This window comes from Triticum aestivum, chromosome 1B, assembly GCF_018294505.1.
Source record: "Triticum aestivum cultivar Chinese Spring chromosome 1B, IWGSC CS RefSeq v2.1, whole genome shotgun sequence".
In the NCBI taxonomy this organism is placed as follows: Eukaryota; Viridiplantae; Streptophyta; class Magnoliopsida; order Poales; family Poaceae; genus Triticum; species Triticum aestivum.
This window is the reverse complement of record NC_057795.1, coordinates 111,004,168-111,028,060: the sequence shown is the minus strand read 5'-3', so window position 1 is coordinate 111,028,060 and position 23,893 is coordinate 111,004,168. Positions and strand designations below refer to the sequence as shown.

The following is a 23,893-nucleotide window of genomic DNA, read 5'->3' as shown; positions in this document are numbered from 1 at the left end:
TAAAAGTTGCAATCAGATCCGTAGACAACCTAGCTTTAATATATCAGCTTCAAAGTTGTGGCCTCTGGTGTACACGTTGGACAATCTCCCGAACAATAGTACTACTGTAGCGGCCTCCCGCCTTATCCTGGACGTCTCTGATTACTTCCAAACAGTCAAAAAACTACAGGCCAAAGGCCAAAGCTTGTCGACACGACAGGGCTTCAAAAACTGTATGATCCGTGATGTTCTTGGACGTGATCGAGGGCGAGCCCAGGAACTCGCCCTGATCAGTGCGGCCGCACAGCAACGTCTACCAGCTCTATAGTTTTGCTGGCAAAAATTCGCTTGAAAAAGGGTGAGGGCCACTCCAACAAAACAGACGAGAACCTGATCTCATATAATTTTTTTCCGGCTCCCTCCCCTCCCCTGCTCCCCGCATCATTCGCAGCCTCCGAAAACAAACACAAAACCCCAAACGCCCCCTTCCCAAACCCTAGCCCCTCGGGCGGCCGGACGGCCTCCTCGCTGGCCCGGCCAACACACCGCGGAGGTGCGGCGGCAGCCCGCCATTCGCCCGGCCCTTCCGTCGCCTAGCGCCTCTTCCGCGCCGTTCGCCCCGCAGGCAGCGCAAGCTGCAAAATCCGCGCTCTGCACTCCGGCGGACCTCCCACCCCCCTCCGGGCGCCAGGGTAAATTGGTTTCCAATCCCACGCCCGAGGCTGAAAATGTCTCCAGTTGCCATGGTTTTAGTTAGGGGCGGCGAGACGATTCTTGCGAGGCTTCTATGGAGATTTTGTTTAGTTACTCAGGGTAGAGGTGTTGAGCAGCACCAGTGAGGTGTTACCTGGTTGACTTTAGCTTGTAGTATCTTGACGATCCCGTACCATCCTGCCTCGCCTCATGAATTTGCACCTAGGAAGAGACGTTTTGTTTACTCGACCGCCGTTTGATTCATGCATTGATCTTAGTGTTGTTTAGGATGTCACGCCCCAGTTCGATTCGGTTTCGATGTAATTCCAGTTCTGTGCCAGTTGTGTGATTTGCATCGTACCTCTGTTTGCGAGAATGCCATGTGGAAACAGAGTCATGTTGAATAACAATTCTGCACATATCTCTGTTTTTCTCAACTTTTCGGAGATTGGCCCTTGATTGCCGTGTCTGACAAACATTTTATTATTGACATAGATGGAGGAAAAGGGACAATCTACATGGTTGATCACTAGTCATGCCTAAGTTGTTACAAACTAGACCGAAGTTTCATACTTATGCATATCCAGTGCGTGAAGGCCATGGCTCACTTGTATTTAGAATTTTGAATGCAACTATGGTCTTGTTCCATTAGATCACAAATTACACTTGAAAACGCGTGTAGAACAAGACACAGCTAACTGTAACATGCATGGCTTGTTCATCTTAAGGTCCATGATGTCCCTCTCCTGAATGGACCAAAACTTCCCCATCCATGTCTCAGCGAAAAGAAATAGATCTGACATTGTGATCTTCCGGCTATTTAGACTTGTTTTCATACTTTTAAGGATGATGACTCTGTGCTTGCAGATGACTAGGTGGGATGAAATTCTGACCCTTCCAGTTCAGAACCCAACCATATTAGAGTTTTCAGCAGCAGATATCACGTGGTCCATGGTGGAGGGCTGGAAGGACTCAATGGACAGGCTTGCGCTCATTCCGTTTTCTAGGGTGGGTGATTTTGTCAGAGGAGAATCAAACAGCAAAGCATGCCCGACAAGATTCCACGTTGAGGCACGGAGAAGGCGTTCTCCAACCATGACCTGCAAACCAAAAGTCGACGGGATACTTGAGTATATTCTGTAAGTAAATGGAAGCATGCCTAGTGTTTATGCATCACATGTTGTGTGAGTGGCTGGTTGTGTGCCTTGTCCTTGATGCTTTTGGCTTTAGCTGTTAACTAGTTGAGATGCTAGAATTTAAACAGAATATTTGAACACGGCGACACCATTCCATGCAGGTATTGGTGTTCTTTTGGTCCGGATGATTATAGAAAGGGTGGTGCTGTCCGGCCTAGCAGATCCTCTTGCGGAAAGAGGAAAACACCCGCTGGTCGCCCTAATACAAAGAGGGGGTGTGTTTGCCATTTTATTGTGAAGCGTTTGATCGCTGAACCATCATTGGCTCTTGTGATATATAACCACAACAAGCATGTAGATAAGAAAGGCACACCATGTCATGGTCCCATGGACAAGATGGCTGTAGGGACGAAGGCAATGTTTGCACCTTACATATCGGATGAATTACTCCTTGAAGTTATGTCTTTGCTCTATGTTGGTATTCCTGTTGAGACCATAATGCAGAGACATACTGAAATGGTTGAAAAGCAAGGAGGACCATCAAATCGTGATGATCTTCTTACTCACAGATATGTTAGGAGGCTGGAAAGAAAAATGCGGCGTTCTGTTTATGAACTTGATGATGACGATGCTGTTAGTATGAACAAATGGGTTGAAAATAACCAGGACTGTGTATTTTTCTATGAAGATTTTTCCGATAATGATACCTTTGTCTTGGGCATTCAGACAGATTGGCAGCTACAGCAGATGATTCAGTATGGCAACCGCAGTTTACTGGCTTCTGATTCAAAGTTTGGAACAAACAAGTTAAAGGTCTGCCAATGTCATCTGGTTCATTTTTTGTTTTTTCATAGTAGTTTAGTTTGCTTGATTTCATAGTAGTATCGTTCTTTGCCATTTTGCAGTATCCTGTACATAGCATCCTTGTTTTCGACCAGCAGAAAAATGCAATTCCTGTTGCTTGGATCATCACTCCCAATTTTACACACGGTGAGATATATAGATGGATGGGTGCTCTATATGATCGGGTTCGTACAAAAGACCCGACATGGCAGTTGGGTGGCTTCATTATTGATGATCCCTTGACCGATGTGCGCACTATGAGGTAACTAATGCTTCTGTGTCAGTGTACTGCTTCCTGGGTTTGTGGTGCCTGAGTATATTGCTTGCTGAACAGGGAAGTGTTTCAGTGCCCGGTGTTGATTTCCTTATGGCGTGTCCGTCACGCTTGGCATAAAAATTTGATGAGCAAGTGTTCAGATTTTGAGAGGCGTTCAATGATGGCTAAACGACTCGGGGAGGCAATATCCAGCATCTGCAGAGGAAATGGTGATACAGAATTATTTCAGGCCTTCCTGGAAGATTTTATTGATTGCTCTGGCTTTGTGGACTACTTCAAAGCTCTATGGTTTCCAAGACTTGGTTGGTCCATATACCTTGCTTTTCTGGCCATATTTGGATTTTACTTGTTACAGTTTTTTTTTTTGGTAAGTTCTCTTATTGAACCGTTTAATCTCAATATCTTCCAGGGGCATGGACAGCCGTCCTGAAGACCAACCCGTTGGCTACTGCTGAGGTAGCTTCAGCAATTGAGAGGTACCATCACCTGCTAAAACTTCGTCTGTTGAATGAGGCAGATGAAAGTATCTACCAGCGTGCAGACTGGTTGGTTCATAAGTTGGGTACGAAGGTTCACTCTTACTACTGGTTGGATGAATTTTCTGGGAAGGACAGTTTCTCTCGTTACTGGAGGAGTGAGTGGAAAACTGGCCCAAACCCATGGCAGCAGGGATTGCAAATTCCGGATTCTGATATTGTAATTGAAGGCAATTGTGCTAGAGTCGTCTGCCAGAAGCACAAGGAGAAGTCCCATGCCATACTGAACCCAGGTTCTGAGCTTGCATTGTGTGACTGTAGCTGGTCAAGGAAGGGAAACCTTTGCAAGCATGCAATGAAGTCTGCTAAGGTTTGCCGTGACAGGGGATTGGCGCCGCCATCTTTGGCGCTGCTTCGCTACTACCAGGCACTGGCAAATGTTGTTCATTGCCCACCCAGTGACTCTGTGATATGCGACCATGCAATCGCGGTGGCAGTTTCTGTGAGAACACAGTTAGATGCGTTGCTTGCCGCCACCAACGGCAGTTCTCCAGATACCTCACTTTTCAAGGGTCCACAATCAACCAGTGACACTGAACCCAGAGAACCTGATGTTCGGGAAGCCAACATTGAAACTGGCAGTGAAGTTCCCGCTGATGAGGATAGTGACGAGGACAGTCCTGCCTGCAAGAGAAGGAAGTCTAGAGGGGCATCTTATGAAGAGGAAACCGCTGCAGCGACGCAAGCCGCGCAGGTTTCTGAAGCTGAGAGCAGTCAAGCGACTTCTGTACGGGAACTTGATCACTGTCAGGATACTCCTGCTTGCCAGGAAAGAGTGCGCAGAGAAACTGCTGACGGTGATGAAGGAACTGCAGTGTTGGAAATTTCTGATGACGAGGAAGAAACTGCAGTGGAGCAAATCACGCAACCTTCTGAAAGTGAGAACAGTCAAGCGACCTGTGTGCAGGAACTTGATCGTGCTCAGGATAGTCCCGCTCACCAGGAAAGAGTGGGCAGATAAACTTGGGACGGCGATGAAGGAACTGCGGCGGTGCGAGCTTGCGATGGCGACAAGGAAACTGCAGCCGTGCAAAGGAACTGATGGACTGAATGGTTCTTCTTCTGTCGAGGTTAGATTAGCTGATCGGATAGATGGGGACAGGACGCCTTAGGCCTCTCCTTTTCTCGTCTGAAACCACCAGTTTGTTTGTGCGGTTTGTATATTTTCAGCCACCGAAACTTCATGCTTACCGAATGAATGCATCTGGAAGTCAGGCAACACGCAACCAATGCTTATCCTTGTAGCGGATCAGGGAACCATGTGAATAAAGCGCAACAATCTCATGTACGTGGTTTACAATCACATGAGGTTGTTACTTTGCCCCCTGTATTACGACGATTTTCCCTAAATGATGGGCAAATCTGAATTGCTGCTGATGGAGGTTATGTTAATCTTCTCTTCCCGCAGCAAGCTCATACTGGGAGCGAGCAAGCTCGTGCCCCGATCGAAATAAGAAGCTGCTTCATGGCAAGAGTGCATTACATCTACAGTACTAAATTAAATTTCAGCTGATACGACTCGATAACTGAACTTTCGTGGGCGTGAAACCACGAGCCTCGCGCTGTTCTACCCGAGCTCCGCAACCCAAACACCAACAAAATCAGTACAATTCCCTCAACCAATACTTGCGGAGTACTCCCCCTGTACTGTGATGAATAGAATTGTATCGACAGAGACAATGGAGCAAATGATTCGAACAGTTCTTTATTGATGATGAATGAACACTTATATACAGTGGGAGCAGTCGTTTGTTGATGATGAATGAACACTTAATGGGAACAGTCGCCTCCGAGGGACGCGATGGTTCATAGAGATGCCTTTCCAGGAACTGCCGTGACGGTTGCTGGAAGTGTGCAACCAAACATGTGAGAAGGAGTTGGAATTATCCCCTAATAACCGCAAGGGTTATCTATTTTTAACACGTACCATAATTTATGTGTGTGTGTGTGTGTGTGTGTGTGTGTGTGTGTGTGTGTGTGTGTGTGGGGAGTACTTTCTAGCGAGTGTGGAGTTCTGTAGGCATAAACATGTTTGTTCGTTGGAGCTCAGCCTCCTAGTAGATTCGAAGATGGAGAGAAGGCAGAGTGTGTTAGCTGGGGATGCCATTGGGAATTCTCAAAAAAAAAAAAAAAACTGGGGATGCTATTGGTGCACTGTATTCTTTTTTTTTTTTTGAGGGAAATGGTGCACTGTATCCAAATTAAGGGTTTCGGGTAGTGCCATAGGGGGGTTTGAGTTGACACAGACATCAAGAAATTCTCTTGGGGTTTCTGGGCTCTTTCCCTATGATTTTGTTGCAACAGCAGTGCTATGCGGACGACAAAATTCAGATGATTCACAGACGACACATACATCCAGCCGGACATGCGCATGAATGAGCATTTTCAGGTCGTGCATAGATCGGGCAAAAGCATCGTGTGTGGAGCAATTTCGTTGTTGCAATGTTGGTCATGTATCTTGGAGATGTTGGTTCGATTTGGACTGGTTCAACCATCCATAATCTCAGGCATCAAAATTGTTCATGGTTTGATTTGATTGGTCCAACCACAGGTATCTCAGGTATGTAATTTGTTCAATTCTATTCTTGTGCGCGGACTAGTTCACCCTGGTTGCTGGTTTGAACCATGAGTCCGCCATTGGGAGATGAGGAAGGCCATTGGGAGATGAGGAAGGCAACGACAGAAGTATGTTTTAAAAATCGGATGATTATTTAATAAAGTAGTAACAAGCTTTCCACTCATCAAATATGGGCTTTCAGTTTAGATGAATTACAACTTCCAATTGTTGGATCACAATGTGCATATCCTGAAACACTGACTCCACGCCACTTTTTTTATATAGAAAAACACTGATTTCAAAAAAAAAAAATCGATCTCTATGGCATGCCTCTTGCCTCATGTGGCAGCAATGGTGACAGGACAATGCCACACCAATGGTCAGCTTACCGAGGGAGCAGCATAGGTGAAGCTGCTGCGGAAAGGTGGCACCAGGATATATGATTGTGGGGCCTCAATACGATTTGAGCCTCACCAACAGTTTAGTTAAGCAAAGTAAGGGCCAGTTCTTTTGGGGCTTATGGATGACTGCCAAAATTTTATTCCAGAAGCCACCCATAAGAGTAACATCATCATTTATGAGCATATCAGGTAGGACTATATTAGAACTACACAAACAACAAACAATAGACATGCTCGATCATGAGGCATGGAGAATCATGTAAACAGTTAGCAAAATTTAGCACATGTGGAAGGGTGCTCAAATACAGAGTTTGCATGTGTTGTGCAAGAAAAGGTGGATGAGTTGTGCAAGGGTATCAAGACCTACACATTTCATTTTTGGAAAATATCCACCCTGCAATTATACCAAGTCATGTTCAGGAAATGGTACTATGCTTTGGGTAATTTTCAATCTGCTATCACACCACTTCTTTGATTTTCCACTGTGTACTGAATGGGGATAAAGATTACGACCAGTTGGTGCATTTACACAATATTATTGCAGAGGAACTTGCACATTCAACAAGATTATGCCAAATGACAAAAAAGAAAGAACTGTGTAGTATATGGAATAATAAAGTTTCGACTCGCTTAGGTTTCCTCGGTCTACAAGTCTGAAGACTGATTGCGATAAATTATCATCCAATAGAGTATAATAACGAAAGGACACGAAGGTGAAGCAGCTACATAAATAAGAGGATCATCTAACATGACAGGACTAGAATTTACGGTGAGGAGGTTCCGGGGTAGGGATTCATTAAATTCAAGCAAAGCCTCCTTGTCGGTTCACTTAGCAACAACAAACAAATGGAGGCAGATCAAACAGATGGGCGATTGTGGTACCCCAACGTTATGATTGCAAGGTCCCAAACAACCCCTTCACATCTTCATCTGCTACTGTGTCCGTTGAACCTGCAAGAATGATTACAGATTATTGAACAGAACAATTGGCTGCCCATTTGAAGTATTCCAGTAGTTATTCACCTTGCTCCTCCTGTTTCATCGGCTTCTTGTCCTCCTTGGGTGGTGGGGTTGACAATGGTGGCATTGAGCTGCCGCATGAGCTGGCTGCGGCGGCGGCTGCCGCAGCAAATGCCAGCGCCGGCTGCTGCATGGCATTGAACTTGAGCATCTTATCCCTGTCCCTGCTCGACTCGCTGCTCTTAGGGGTCTTCTTCTTGGGCGGCTGGGCCGCGGCGGGCTTCTCCTTCTTGTTCTTGGCCTCCCTGGCCGCCGCCTCCTCCTCCTTGATCTTGGCGGCCCTGGCCTCCTCCTCGAGCGCCCGGAAGGCAGCGTCCAGCATTTCCCGCGAGCGCTTCCGCGCGACGGCCGCCTCCTGGACGCGGCGCTCCGCCTCCTCGCGGGCGGCAGCGGCAGCGCGGCCGATGGACTCGTGCGCGAGGCGCGCCGCGATGAGGAGGATCCGCGCGGCGCGCTCGTCCATCACGCGGCGGGCGGCGGGCGCGTAGGTGAAGGGCCGGCCCTCGGCCTCGGCGGCGCACGGCGGGCAGACGAAGGAGACGGGGTCGGGGATGCAGGTGACATGGGCGACGAAGAGGCCGCAATTGGAGCACTCGGCGGTGGGGCCCGGCGGGGCGACGGCGGGGTCGAAGTGGGGGTCCTGCGCGGCGGCGGCGGCGGCGGCAGCGTCCGTGTGGAGGAGGAGGAGGCAGGCCGAGCAGAAGGAGGCGGGGTGGTAGAGGAGGACGCAGGAGGAGCAGAGGCGGCAGAAGACGTCGTTGTGGCGGACGTGGTGGAGCGGCCAGGCCTCGCGGCCGGAGGCGCAGCGCTCGCCGCCGCAGCCGCGGGGGGCGGGGGCGGTGGAGGAGGGGGACGGGCGGAAGGGGGGCGTCATCGCTGCGAGCGGCGGCTTTACAGGGGAAGGGAGGAGAGACGGGAGGAGAGGGGAAGATTAGGGTTTCTGAGGGAGGAAAGGCTCGGCCGAACCCCGAACGGCTCCTCGGTGAGAGATTTTTCTTCCTTTTTTCTTTCCTTAGGGGAATTTGGTGTTCAGAATCAGACGGGGTACCACGAGCAAAGGAGGTAGGTGGGAGGAGGCTTGGATTGCCGGTGGAGTGGGAGGAGTGGAACGGGCTGCATGAAAGCTTCAGTATCGGTAGATCGACTCGCTTTCTTTTATCATGAAACTTATAGGGAAACGCTTTGTGTCTATAGTCTGATAAGACTCCATCGCCAGACCAGCCGAACATCGTTGATTTACTCCAAATCTGACGCTCGGGAGTAGTCTTGCCTTTGTAAATAAGGAAATAAAATAAATCACCCCGTAACTTCCGCGTGTTGCCCAGATTCCTATCGGGACGCAGATTTTCCTCCACCCCGACCTCGCCTCGCGGCCCTCGCCAGATCCCCTTTCCCCCGGCTCCGCCCCGCACCTCCTTCTCCGGCCATCTCCGGTCCCCCGCTCCTCCTTCTCTCCTCGTGCAATCGCTCACATATGAGGCCGCGGCGCCTTCACTACCGCGTGGCAATCACACATGGCCGGGGAGGCTCGCCAGCGGCGACAAGTGCGGGTGACAGGTACACAAGGCACCGAGGAAACGACATAGCGGCTGCTGGTGATTGCAATTGCAGGTTGCATCGTGCAGCCGTTCTCCGTGGTGACGGTGCGGTAACTAACGCGACTAATGGTAGGAAACTACGCCTTGCATCCGTCAATGTCTTATTTCGAACGATTTTGTCACCCTCAGGTTGTTTTTCATTCTTCTGAAAAAGTGTTACTTGACTAATTGGTTGCATCAGGGCCTCACTTTATTGATAATCTTGTTTTAGCAGACATTGGCAGCCAGCAAGTGACGCAGTTTCTTGATCTCCCAAGCCCCCTCGCCGCCCCTAGGCTATGCCAGAATCATGCTTCCAATTAACACTAATTCTGTTCTGAACATACTCTTTTCATGCTTCTTATCCATGGTGATTTTAAATTGTAATACGCATGCTTCTCGGGGGAGAGTATGCTTCCATAGGTAAACAAAATTCAGTGAAATTTGTATGTAGGTGAACCAAACTTGCATCCCCATGTTGCCGCAATCTTAGTTTGTTTCTATGTTCAATGTTATATACTTGAAAAGACAAGTCAGATTCATGTATACTATACATATTTCATGCTTCCTGAGAGCTTCTGAATTCAGTTCAAGTGATTCTTTTGTTTATGCAGATTGCTTCCATCCTTTCTGCCGATGTCTAGTACTCAGTCATGCATATTTGCATTGTGTGTGTCCTAAAGTTGCATCATGGTTCCATTCAATCTTATATTTGTTTAGCTTAATAAATTTGCTTCAACCACTACCAAACATGCTTCGGTCTTTCTAGCTTTTTTATTCCAGCGGCCGTGCTTCCGTTGCTTCGTATGTATGCTTCTGTTGTATAGACGTCTTGCTGCTCGCAGTGATATATATTCTTCCTTCACCTGACATGTTTCTATGGTTCAGGTGTTTATCTTGCTGGTAATACCATTGGCAATGCGTGCTTGTTTTATTTCTTGCATATTGCCTTGTGTTCTCATCTATTTCAAATATTTTGCCCAATATTTCATTATTTCTCGCACATGGTTTCATGGTTTCCAAATCTAACGACAACCGCTATGAGTATCTGCTTCCGTTAATTCTCATCATGAATAATCCAATGTTTTGACAGTAAGGCTGAAATTGTTGTTCACATATCCACTGCTTGCAACTATGCTTCGCGGTTTATTTACACATGTGTATCAGTTATGGTGAAATTTTGCATCAACCACTGCCATTGTATGCTTCTTATTGTACAGACATATTCTCTAGAACCATGAGTTCTTCAACCACTACAAGTGTGCGCTTTCTTGTTTCTGTACATTGTCTACTTGTAGATATTTTTCTGTACCCGACTTCAGCCATGATTCTTATTTCTACACAATGCCGATGAGTCTATGTTTATGTCGAGCGTGGTGAATGGAACCGGAGACTGCTATTCGCCAACGACTTCTGTGTTGGCCACAGGGAGCTTATGGTGTGCATAGTGTTTTTTTGTTGATGAGCCCATTTAGTGTGACGACGGCTGGGGCGAAAGTTGAAATACTGTCATTGTAATATTGTTCCATTTTTTATTAAATAAAAGAGTTGTAATTTTTTGTCCATACCATTTTAATTCTCTGTGCTTCTTTCGCTTCCACACTGATTTTTTTGCTATTACTATGTTCCATCACACTACAAAATGGTGCTTCCTTACAACTATGCTCGTGGAAAGGACAAAATGTTTTCCTACTATAAAGAGTTTGTCCCCATTGCAAACACCAGGAAATGATGCTTTCGTGCATTGGGAAGAATGCTTCTGTGGTATAAAATATTGTTGCCATCTATAAAGAAACACATCTTAAAAATATCATAATTAATTGCCGGATATAATTGTGCTTCACCAAATTATTTCCACAAAAAAAAGGGATTTGACATCATTCCCAAAATGATGCTTCCATGCATCAACAAGAATGCTTCCATGGCATAAAAATCATGGTGCGATCAGTAAAGAAATACATCAAAAAAAGATCATAATTAACTGCCGGATTTATATACGAGAAATAATCGTACTTTCCAAAATTATTATCCAGTTTTAGGAAGCAAATCAATTTTTTTTTTGAGAAGCAACAATCTTGTTTAGGAAGCATTGGTGCTGACGAATGGAAACAATAAAATTGCTTAATTAATCATCCCTAGATTTGGGGAGAAATTGTTACGAAAAAATAGGAAAGAAATTAATCAATATTAATGCCAGTCCTGCATGCAAATTGACTCACGCAGGGAGTTCTGCTACAGGATCGGACGATGTGCATGCTTCGAATCGGATGGCCATAGACTAGTCTGATAGGTAGCAAATGGCAGTAGTCTGATGCCTAGCGGTTTCCAAACTTATATTGATGTGCGTAGATCACTTAGCGACGACTATAATCACTTGAGTGAGTCGAAGACGCCTCATCATCGTCGCCTCTGGAGTCATGCCAAACTTGTTGTATTATACTGTTAGAGTACGTAATGGGCCTAATGGGCCCCTTAATCTTAAGATTAATTAGAGATAATGGTCGCTTGCTTAGGGGTCAAGTAAGCCTTGTTCGGGAGTTAAGTAAACCTCTTTATATAAAGAGAGGAGATATATCAATCTAATCAAGCAAGCATTAAGAAGGAAATCCCTTCCCTCTTGCCGGGCCGTGGGCAAAAAGGCCCCTGGCGGGCCCTCTCGCGTCCTCCTTCTAGCAGTGCCATAACAATTTGGTATCAGGTAGCTCAGTTCCGATCATGTCTTCGCCGCCGCCCACCCCGTCGCTTCCGCTGCCGACCGTCACCACTGCGCCGCTGGCCATCTACACCGCGTCGCTGCCCTCCCCGTCCGCGCCGCTGGTCGCATCCTCCGGCGCCGCCACCGCCCAGATGCCGGCGCCCTCCACCGCACCATCGACGACCGCCTACACCCCGAAGGAGATCACCTGGGTCCTCAACGACCTTGTCACAGCCGTTCAGGGGATCTGGCTGTACCTGGCCAGCCCCTACGGGCTGCCACCGTCCCTGCCGTCAACCGACGCCACCGGGCCGTCGGCCCTGCCGTGGTACTCACTGCATCCAGGAGCCTCCGCGGCGTTCGCTGGGACGCTGCAACCCCAGCTGCAGCTGCCGCCGCTGATACGTCTCCAACGTATCTACTTTTCCAAACACTTTTGCCCTTGTTTTGGACTCTAACTTGCATGATTTGAATGAAACTAACCCGGACTGACGCTGTTTTCAGCAGAATTACCATGATGTTGTTTCATGTGTAGAAAACAAAAGTTCTCGGAATAACCTGAAAATCCTCGGAGACAAGAATCAAGACCAGGGGACCCACACCCTGTCCACGAGGGTGGGGGACGCGCCCACCCCCTCTGGGCGTGCCCCTTGTCTCGTGGGCCCCCTGCAGCTCTGCCGACCTCAACTCCAACTCCATATATTCCGTCTCGCGGAGAAAAAAAATCAGAGAGGAAGTTTCATCGTGTTTTACGGTACGGAGCCGCCGCCAAGCCTTAATCTCTCTCGGGAGGGCTGATCTGGAGTCCGTTCGGGGCTCCGGAGAGGGGGATTCATCGCCGTCGTCATCATCAACCATCCTCCATCACCAATTTCATGATGCTCACCACCGTGTGTGAGTAATTCCATCGTAGGCTTGCTAGACGGTGATGGGTTGAATGAGATTTACCATGTAATCAAGTTAGTTTTGTTAGGGTTTGATCCCTAGTATCCACTACGTTCTGAGATTGATGTTGCTATGACTTTGCTATGCTTAATGCTTGTCACTAGGGCCCGAGTGCCATGATTTCAGATCTGAACCTATTATGTTTTCATGAATATATGTGTGTTCTTGATCCTATCTTGCAAGTCTATAGTCACCTATTATGTGTTATGATCCGACAACCCCGAAGTGACAATAATCGGGATACTTCTCGGTGATGACCGTAGTTTGAGGAGTTCATGTATTCACTATGTGTTAATGCTTTGGTCCAGTTCTCTATTAAAAAGAGGCCTTAATATCTCTTAGTTTCCACTAGGACCCCGCTGCCACGGGAGGGTAGGACAAAAGATGTCATGCAAGTTCTTTTCCATAAGCACGTATGACTATACTCGAAATACATGCCTACATTACATTGATGAATTGGAGCTAGTTCTGTGTCACCCTATGTTATAGCTATTACATGAGGAATCGCATCCGACATAATTATCCATCACTGATACATTGCCTATGAGCTTTTCACATCTTGTGCTTCGCTTATTTACTTTTCCTTTGCTACTATTACAATCACTACAAAAACCAAAAATATTATTTTTGCTATCTTTATCTTTACCACTGTTACCATTACTATCATATTGATTTGCTACTAAATACCTTGCTGTAGATACTAAGTTATCCAAGTGTGGTTGAATTGACAACTCAACTCTTAATACTCAAGAATATTCTTTGGCTCCCCTTGTGTCGAATCAATAAATTTGGGTTGAATACTCTATCCTCAAAAGCTATTGCGATCGCCTACACTTGTGGGTCATCAAGACTAATTTCTGGCGCCGTTGTCGGGGACCATAGCTCTATTCTCTGAGTCACTTGGGATTTAAATCCGTTGATCACTGTGAAGAACTTGAAAGACGCAAAAACTAAAATTTATCCCTCAACCATGAGAGGAGGTAAGGAACTGACATCTAGCTCTGCACTAGATTCTCCTTCTGTTATGAATAAGCTTGCGACACCTAAACCTGCTACTGCTATGAATTCTGACATGTCGCATGTTATTGATGATGCCACTTCTGCTATGCATGATACTTATGATGAAACTACTTCCATGCTTGATACTACTGTGCCATTAGGTGAATTTCTTGATGAACAACTTACTAAGGCTAGAGAGAATAAAATTATTGAAGATGCTATTATTGATGATAGTGATGATGAAAGTTTCCGAACGATTATGAATTGTCTGTTGTTCCTGAGGGTTATGTTATGGATGAAGAAACTGCTAGAGATTTTCTTTCTTGCAATGATAGATCAGATCTTAAGAAATTGTTAGCTAAGCTGAAACAAAAGACTTTAAATGCTAAAATGAAACATGACCCCGTTTTTGCCACTTCACCTATCTTTGTTATTGATAAGGAATATGAATTCTCTGTTGATCCTGAGATTATTACTTTAGTTGAATCCGATCCTTTCTATGGCACTGAATCTGAAACTGTTGTGGCACATCTTACCAAGTTAAATGATATAGCCACTCTGTTTACTAAAGATGAGACGTCTCGCTATTATTACATACTTAAGATATTTCCGTTCTCAATAAAGGGTGATGCTAAGACTTGGTTTAATTCTCTTGATCCTGGTTGTGTGCGTAGTCCCTAGGACATGATTTATTACTTCTCTGCTAAATATTTTCCTGCTCATAAGAAACAAGATGCCTTGCGGGAAATATATAACTTTGTGCAAATCGAAGAAGAGAGTCTCCCACAAGCTTGGGGGAGGCTTCTCCGATTACTTAATGCTTTGCCTGATCATCCACTTAAGAAAAATGAAATACTTGATATCTTCTATAATGGACTAACTGATGCTTCCAAGGACCACTTGGATAGTTGTGTTGGTTGTGTTTTCAGGGAAAGAACAGTCGACGAAGCTGAATTACTATTGAATAATATGTTGACTAATGAAAATAATTGGACTCCTCCTGAGCCAATTCCTGAGGCAATTCCTGAACCAATTGAGCCAACTCCTGAGCCTATACCTAAACCTACTCCGAAGAAGAGAGGTGTTCTATTTCTCAGTCATGAAGATATGCAAGAGGCAAAGAAATCAATGAAAGAGAAAGGTATTAAAGCTGAAGACGTTAAGAATTTACCTCCTATTGAAGAAATACATGGTCTTAATATACCGCCTGTTGAAGAATCACATCGTCTTGATAACCCGACACAGGTAGTAAAGGTAAATTCTCTCTATAGATACGATAAGGATGAAATCCCATCTACTAAATTTCAAAGTCTGAGCCTATATGAATTTGATGAGTTCATGAATAGACAAGCAAATTTCAATGATCATGTAGGTATACAATTGAAGAATAATGCTTATATGATAGCACGCTTGAATGATTATATAGCTAGAGTTAAAGGTGAACTTAAACTCACTAGTAAACATGCTTCTATGGTTGCTACTCAAGCTGAACAAGTACTTAAAGCTCAGAATGAATTGCTAGAGGAACTAAATAATAAACATGACTTTGCTATTAGAGTGGCTACTAGAACTGGTAAAATGACTCAGGAACCTTTGTATCCTGAAGGCCACCCTAAGAGAATCGAACAAGATTCTCAGAATAATAATCTAGATGCTCCTAGTTCTTCTAAGAAGAAGAAAAAGAAGAAGGATAGGACTTTACATGCTTCTAGTGAACCTAATGTAGAAACACCTGAGAATCCTAATAATACTTCTATCTCTAATGCTGAAACACAATCCGGAGATGAACATGAACCTGATGATAATGCTAATAATGATGTTCATGAAGATGCTCAACGTAGTAATAACAATGATAAAGAAACTGAACCTGCTGTTGGTCTTGATAACCCACAATCAAGAAGCCAACATTATGATAAGAGAGATTTTGTTGCTAGGAAGCATGGTAGAGAAAGAGAACCATGGGTTCAGAAACCCATGCCCTTTCCTCCTAAACCATCCAAGACAAAGGATGATGAGGACTTTGAGCGTTTTGTTGAAATGTTTAGACCTATTTTCTTACGCATGCGCTTAACTGATATGCTTAAATTAAATCCTTATGCTAAGTATATGAAAGATATCATCACTAATAAGAGGAAAATACCTGAAGCTGAAATTTCCACCATGCTTGCCAACTATACTTTTAAAGGTGGAATACCTAAGAAACTTGGTGATCCCGGAGTACCCACTATACCATGCTCCATAAAGAGAAATTATGTTAAAACTACTTTATGTGAGTTAGGAGCCGGTGTTAGTGTTATGCCTCTTTCCTTGTACCGTAGACTTGAATTAAGTAAGTTGACACCTACTGAGATATCCTTACAAATGGCTGATAAATCAACTGCTATACCTGCCGGCATTTGTGAGGACGTGCCTGTTGTTGTTGCGAACGTTACTATCTTAACAGACTTCATCATTCTTGATATTTCTGAGGATGACAATATGTCGATTATCATCGGTAGACCTTTTTTAAATACTGCAGGTGTTGTTATTGATTGCAACAAAGGCAATGTCACCTTTCATGTTAATGGAAATGAGCACATGGTACATTTTCCGAGGAAACAACCTCAAGTTCACAGCATAAATTCTATTGAGAAAATTCCATCAATCATTATTGGAGGTTTTGAATTTCCTCTCCCTACTGTCAAGAAAAAGTATGATATTCTTATTATTGGGGATGTTCATATCCCTGTTGAGGTAACCTAGTGTCACTTTGAAATTTCTCCGGTTCCGCGTTATTCGGAATGAGTTTGTTAACAAGACTTGATTAACCTTGTTAGTGGATTCATTTTGATGATCATGAGATGGATGAAATTAGAAGGCACAACCTTCTGTACCCTCTTTTTACTTTCTGTTATTTAAAATAAATAAAGCAAAAATAGTATTATTTGACTGTTTTCTGAATTACCCATGCAATAAAAAAATATCCCAAAAATAAAAGTGCTCCAAATGCCCTGCAAATTTAGTATGATTTTTATGGAATATTTGAGGATTTTAGGCACTGAAATTACTGCAGGAGGGGCAAGCACCAGGCCACGAGAGTGGACGGCGTGCCCACCATCCCTGGGCGCGCCCCCGTGTCTCGTGGGCCCCTGGTGGCCCCCCTCCACTTATGTGAGCACCCACACACTTCATATTCTTCCCAAAAAAATCCCCATCCAACTCAAACACGAGTTCTAGCTCATTTTGCTGCGATTTTTGATCTCCTTGCTCAAAGCTCTATCACAAAACTGCTTTGGGAGATTGTTGCTTGGTATGTGACTCCTTCATTGGTCCAAATAGTTTTTGTTCTAGTGCTTTATTCATTGCAAATCCTTGCTGCCTTGGTGACCCTGTTCTTGAGCTTGCATGTTAAGTTTATGAGGTTCCAAGTAATTCTAATGCATGATATAGGCTCTAGGCACTTGTAGGAGTAGTTGCTATCAATCTTGTTTAGTTGTTTTCACTTTTATTTTGTAGTTACTAAAATTTCAAAAATATTGCAGAAAAAGAAATATGTCCAGGAAAATGTACCAAGGTGGTTCCTCAGTAAAGAAAGGACCCAGGCTTGCTATGCGTGAGCAAGAGGATGAGCCACCAAGGGAAGCTGAAGTGCGGTCTTGTGAATGGCCGTCAGAAGAATTTATGGTCAATGCAGGCATTAAGGATGAATTTGATACATATGTGCGTAATGCCGATCTTTAGGACTTCATACAAGATAAGTGTCCTCGGTACTACTATCTAACTGATTCGTTCATGAGAAGGTTTAAATTTTCATCTTCGCGTAATTCTCATAGTGTCCTGTTTGATATTTATGACAAATCATATACCATGGACTTAGAATATTTTACTACTACTTGCAAACTCCCGCAGTGGGGAAGTGTTAATGATCCCCACAAATCTGAGTTTAGATATTTCCTTACTAGTATTACTGTAGGAGAATCTAGGGATATTACACAAGCTACCATAGGGAGCATTCATTTTCTTGCCATACATTATTTTGCTCTCTTCATTGGTAGATGCATTAACGGTAAAGATGAAGCATGTCATATGTGTGTCCCTGATCTTTGTGTCCTCAAGAGTGTTGTGTTAGGTTATAAAGATTATAACTTGGGGGCAATAATTGCACGTAGGTTGCATAAAAATGGTAGAGCTGGAGATTTATTTGGAGGAATTTATGCGACCCGTGTGGCAAATTATCTTGGTATAGCCCCACGAGAGGGGGATATGATGTTGCCTCCTACTTATTTAGATTATGACGCTATGGTCCATCATCATTTTCTTAAGGGGAATGAACAATTCCTCCAGTATCGACTAATCTTTGACAGACATAGCTCTGTCCATGTTACTCTTCCTGCTCCTTTCCTTTTTGATTATCAGGCAAAATGAAGATATGTTGTTACCAGGGAGGAGGTAGCTGAATACGAGAGGAGAGCGGAGGCGGCTCGCCAACATGCCGCAGGTCAGGAGGCATTTGCTGCTGCATTGCAGTACGACCCCAGTTACAACTACGAATACCAGCCATGCTATCGATGGCCATAAACCAACTTAGGCCAAAAGCCTAATCTTGGGGGAGTATGTATTTCTCACCGACTTTACATTCATGTTCACACACTATCCTAGTCGTCGGTGCTCATACTCTTTCATTGTATTATCCATGCTAGTTTAATTTTCTTTTTCTAGTTTTCTTCTTGTGAGTTTGATAAACCTTAAGAAAAAACAAAAAAATAGTCACTTTAATTCCCATGCCTGTAGTAGAAATTAAAATGAACACCCAAAAAGATTTCTTGTTCTTCTTTTTACTTGTTGGGAGCTTTCCCGTGTAAATAGTTTTATTTTATTTTCTTTCCTTTGAGGGGTTGAGAGTAGAAGACCATACTGAAAATGTTTAGTGGCTCTCATATGCATGATTGTTTATTTAATTTAGAGCCATATTATTTTGTCTTCTCTCTTGAGTTGAATGCTTGCAGATTCCAGCTTAGTCCAATGCACGTGCACTATCATTATTATACACATCGTTCGGTCGTGCAAGTGAAAGGCAATAATGACGATATATGATGGACTGATTGTGATGAGAGAAGCTGGTATGAACTCGACCTCTCTTGTTTTTGTAAATATGATGAGTTCATCATTCCTGATTCAGCTTATTATGAAGTAAACATATTTGCAATAACATTTAGAGATTATAGTTGCTTGCGCCATGTTTGATTAGCTATGAGTTATAATGGTTTACCTTGTATGCCAACATGCTATTAGAATGATTATGACGTGGTATGATGGGATGATATCCTCCTTTGAATGAATTGAGTGACTCGACTTGGCACATGTTCACGCATGTAGTTGAAACAAAATCAACATAGCCTTCACGATATTTATTTTCATGGTGGATTATATCCTACTCATGTTTGTATTCGGTGTGAATTAGTTTTAATGCATGTTTATGACTGTTGTCGCTCTCTCAGTTGGTCGCTTCCCAGTCTTTTGCTAGCCTTCACCTGTACTAAGCGGGAATACTTCTTGTGCATCCAAACTCCTTAAACCCCAAAGTTATTCCAATGAGTCCACCATACCTTCCTATATGCGGTATCTACCTGTCGTTCCAAGTAAATTTGTATGTGCCAAACTCCAAACCTTCAAATGAAATTCTGTTTTGTATGCTCGAGCAGCTCATGTTTCCACTAGGGCTGCATATATCTTCCATGCTAGGTGGGTTATTCTCAAGAGGAGTGGACTCCGCTCCTCATTCACGAGAAAGGGCCGGTAACCGGGATGCCCAGTCCCATGATCCAAAAAGATCAAAGCAAGTCAATATAATTAAACAAAACTCCCCCAGGATTGTTGTTAGTTGGAGTCACTCATTGTTTCGAGCAAGCCATGGATTGATGCTTGTGGGTGGTGGAGGAGTATAAACTTTTACCATTCTGCGTGGGAACTGCCTATAATGCATGTAGTATGGAAGATACATCCATCTCATAGTTCTTGCGTTGACAGTGAAAGTATGCCGCCCAAAATGTTATTCAATCTCTATTTTAAAATCAAGCTCTGGCACCTCTACAAATCCATGCTTCCCTCTACGAAGGGCCTATCTATTTACTTTTATGTTGAGTCATCACCTTCTTATTAAAAAGCACCCGCTGGAGAGCACACTGTCATTTGCATTCATTATTATTGGTTTATATTGGGTATGACTTGACTGGATCTCTTTTACCATGAATTACAATGTTTAGTCAGTCCTTGATCTTTAAAGGTGCTCTGCATTTATGTTTTGCGGTCTCAGAAAGGGCTAGCGAGATACCATTTTGTTATATCATGTTATGATTGTTTTGAGAAAGTGTTGTCATCCGAGTTTTATTATTATCGCTCGCTAGCTGATTATGCTATTGATATGAGTAATTGTGAGACTGAGGTGTTATTGTGAGTATGGTTAGTTTATAATATTGTTGAAACCTGAATGCTGGCTTTACATGTTTACAACAACAAGAGCAAACAGAGTTTGTAAAAGTTTTTCTTTATCACTTTCAGTTTATCAACTGAATTGCTTGAGGACAAGCAAAGGTTTAAGCTTGGGGGAGTTGATACGTCTCCAACGTAACTACTTTTCCAAACACGTTTGCCCTTGTTTTGGACTCTAACTTGCATGATTTGAATAAAACTAACCCGGACTGACGCTGTTTTCAACAGAATTACCATGATGGTGTTTCATGTGTAGAAAACAAAAGTTCTCGGAATGACCTGAAAATCCTCGGAGACAAGTTTCAGAAAATATAAAAAATGCTGGCGAAAGAATCAAGACCAGGGGGCCCACACCCTGTCCACGAGGGAGGGGGCGCGCCCACCCCCTCTGGGCGTGCCCCCTATCTCGTGGGCCCCCTACAGCTCCGCCGACCTCAACTCCAACTCCATATATTCCGTCTCGCGGAGAAAAAAATCAGAGAGGAAGTTTCATTGTGTTTTACGATACGGAGCCGCCGCCAAGCCTTAATCTCTCTCGGGAGGGCTGATCTGGAGTCCGTTCGGGGCTCCGGAGAGGGGGATTTGTCACCGTCGTCATCATCAACCATCCTCCATCACCAATTTCATGATGCTCACCGCCGTGCGTGAGTAATTCCATCGTAGGCTTGCTGGACGGTGATGGGTTGGATGAGATTTACCATGTAATCAAGTTAGTTTTGTTAGGGTTTGATCCCTAGTATCCACTATGTTCTGAGATTGATGTTGCTATGACTTTGCTATGCTTAATGCTTGTCACTAGGGCCCGAGTGCCATGATTTCAGATCTGAACCTATTATCTTTTCATGAATATATGTGTGTTCTTGATCCTATCTTGCAAGTCTATAGTCACCTATTATGTGTTATGATCCAACAACCCCGAAGTGACAATAATCGGGATACTTCTCGGTGATGACCGTAGTTTGAGGAGTTCATGTATTCACTATGTGTTAATGCTTTGGTCCGGTTCTCTATTAAAAGGAGGCCTTAATATCCCTTAGTTTCCACTAGGACCCCGCAGCACGGGAGGGTAGGACAAAAGATGTCATGCAAGTTCTTTTCCATAAGCACGTATGACTATATTCGAAATACATGCCTACATTACATTGACGAATTGGAGCTAGTTCTGTGTCACCCTATGTTATAGCTATTACATGAGGAATCGCATTCGACATAATTATCCATCACTGATCCATTGCCTACGAGCTTTTCACATCTTGTGCTCCACTTATTTACTTTTCAGTTGCTACTGTTACAATCACTACAAAACCCAAAAATATTACTTTTGCTATCTTTATCTTTACCACTGTTACCATTACTATCATATTACTTTTCTACTAAATACCTTGCTGCAGATACTAAGTTATCCAGGTGTGGTTGAATTGACAACTCAACTGCTAATACTCAAGAATATTCTTTGGCTCCTGTCGTGGAATTGTCACGTCAGATGTCCTCGTGAAAGGACTTAGTTGTGGAGCCATCGCAACTAGGAAGCTTGAAGGGGTTAATCAGGACAAGGGACACGAGAGGTTTTTATACTAGTTCGGCCCCTTACGGTGAATGTAAGGCCTACGTCTAGTTGGGTTGGTATTGATGTCTCGATGACCAGGGAGCGAGATACGCTATGCCTGGCTCTCGATGAGTTGTTCCTTTCCCTAAACCACCAGCAGGTCGTCCCCTTATATACACGGGTTGACGCCCTCTGGCTTACAGAGTCCCGACCGGCTTATAAACAGTGTCCGACTCGGTGACTAGTTAAATCTGCCTTATGATACAAGTCATGTCATTATGGCGGTTTACTACAACGGGCCTTAAGTCGCCTGTGGGCTTAAGCCCTTTATTGAACCGCCGTCTTCATGCTTGGTTTTGGGCTTCCTTCTGGTAAGTCTTCTTTGCGTAACCCGGCCCCTCCTGGGCGGCTTACTCAAATAGTTACATCCCCAACATTAGGCCCCAGATTGATTTGAACCTGTTCATGTCAATCTTAAAATACCTTAAAACATAAATCTTCAGTCCTCTAACTATGCAAAAGGCTTCCTTTAACTTGCCCTGACGTCATCTTTTGGATCCGTGTTAACCCGTCGTGACGTCATCTTTTCTTAAATTCCCCTCTCTTTTTTTATTCCACCATATCCTTCAACGGATCTCTGTCTTTATTGACTTCTCCGAAGACCGAGGCGTCGGGGCCGTGGGATAATAATTCTTATCTCCTCGTTTCTCGCACCATCTCAGTCTTCCTTTCCTTATAAATAGGCGCGACCTAGGTCTTCCCATTCTCCTCCTTCTAGTCGTCTCCTTCCTCTCGCTGCTTCGCTGTCGCTCGAGCTCTGCCGCCGCCGCCGTCGCAGATCTCGTCTTCACCAACTCTGGCCGCTGCATCAACCTGGTTTGACCAGAGAAACGCGATGAGCCTCCGCTGCAACCCTGCATCCGTAAGTCTCCTCTTTCCCGCCTCTTAGATCCACATTAAGATCTTTGAGTTCTTGCGTTCTTCGATGTTTAGCAGTTCCCCTTCATAGATTCCATTACCCCGCTTTTCTTGATCTTTAGAGATGGTAGAAACTGATATGGTAGATTTTCCGCACCTACTTTGGACGTAGATAGATCCCTTTCTGTTACACAGAGGCCCCATTCGAGCTCTTGCACTTCATCTTCATCAGTTTTAGGTCTAGAAAAATTTCTTGTCAGTGTCACCTTTTGATCTCAAATATCAATAGCAGATTATAAAACCTGTTTGTATCACCCGGAAGACTACTTTTGTCAAATACTCTTCCACACAACTGTCCATGTAGCCGGCTTAAATAAATGACACTGAACTATGAACCTTGCTTGCTTCTCATGACTTTAAGAAGTTGGAACCGCTTTTGATATTTGTGGTGGCTTAAATACCGTTGCGTAGTTATCCTTATATCATTAGGCCCCTTATTAAGCCTCCACCTTAAATAATTAAGATATTTCTCCCGGGTTAAAATTGAACCGGAACTTCTAATTTTGTCGTAGGCCAACTGTTGTCATGGCACCTAAGGCAACCAAGGCCCCTGTGACCTGCAATTGGGTTCCATCCATAGTCACCAATAGTAAACTATCTGAATTTGTAAAGTCCAGCCATCTGCCAAAAAAGGAGGTCATGTCTTATCGTGCCCCTGGCCCTTCTGAAGAGAGGCCTCACCCCAAAGAAGGGGAGGTAATAATTTTTACGGATCATATGAACCGGGGATTTTCTCCTCCCAGCTCAAAATTCTTCAGGGAGGTTTTGAATTTCTTTGATCTTAGACCTCAAGACATTGGACCCAATTCCGTGTCAAATATTTGCAATTTCCAAGTCTTCTGTGAGGTGTAACTGAGAGAGGAGCCAAGTCTGCTATTGTTCAGGGAACTTTTCTACTTGAACCGGCAGAATGAGCCTGCCAACGGGCCTAGTCTTGAGCTTGGCGGTATTTCAATTCAGCGGCGAAGAGATTGTCTTTTTCCTTATGCTGAGCTACCGAGTCATCCCAAAGATTGGAACCAGACGTGGTTCTATTGTCAGGATACTTCACCAGCCGATGAGAGCCCTCTGCCTGGCTTCCGTGCCCCGCGCCTTGAGTCTAACCATCCGCTAGCGGACAAACTGACGGCCATTGAGTGTCTGCCTCTCAATCCCACCATCAAGAAGATCAAAGCTCTCTTGGGAAACGGTTTAAACGGCATCGATTTGGTCCGAGTCTGGGTCACTTGGCGAGTACTTCCAT

At 44.3% G+C, this 23,893-nt stretch overlaps 2 protein-coding genes and 1 long non-coding RNA gene across 3 annotated transcripts; 2 read left to right on the top strand and 1 right to left on the bottom strand.

The window, feature by feature from the left end:
* The first annotated feature begins 380 nt into the window (after nucleotides 1-380).
* Nucleotides 381-4,794, top strand: LOC123110829 (uncharacterized). The gene is made up of 6 exons (XM_044531452.1): nucleotides 381-671; nucleotides 1,540-1,811; nucleotides 1,970-2,621; nucleotides 2,714-2,913; nucleotides 2,986-3,230; nucleotides 3,338-4,794. Exons 2-6 carry the CDS (start codon nucleotides 1,540-1,542, stop codon nucleotides 4,423-4,425), a joined length of 2,457 nt encoding a protein of 818 aa, XP_044387387.1. The 5' UTR covers nucleotides 381-671; the 3' UTR covers nucleotides 4,426-4,794.
* A 2,210-nt stretch (nucleotides 4,795-7,004) lies between these two features.
* On the bottom strand, nucleotides 7,005-8,555 carry LOC123110816 (uncharacterized). Its single transcript, XM_044531435.1, has 2 exons — nucleotides 7,446-8,555; nucleotides 7,005-7,373 (listed from the first exon to the last, which is right to left on the bottom strand). The coding sequence occupies exons 1-2, from the start codon at nucleotides 8,314-8,316 to the stop codon at nucleotides 7,312-7,314; spliced, it is 933 nt and encodes a 310-aa protein (XP_044387370.1). The 5' UTR covers nucleotides 8,317-8,555; the 3' UTR covers nucleotides 7,005-7,311.
* An 81-nt stretch (nucleotides 8,556-8,636) lies between these two features.
* LOC123110825 (uncharacterized) lies at nucleotides 8,637-9,587 on the top strand. Its single transcript, XR_006453710.1, has 2 exons — nucleotides 8,637-9,109; nucleotides 9,252-9,587. It is a non-coding gene; the product is annotated as an uncharacterized lncRNA (long non-coding RNA).
* The last annotated feature ends 14,306 nt before the right edge of the window (nucleotides 9,588-23,893 follow it).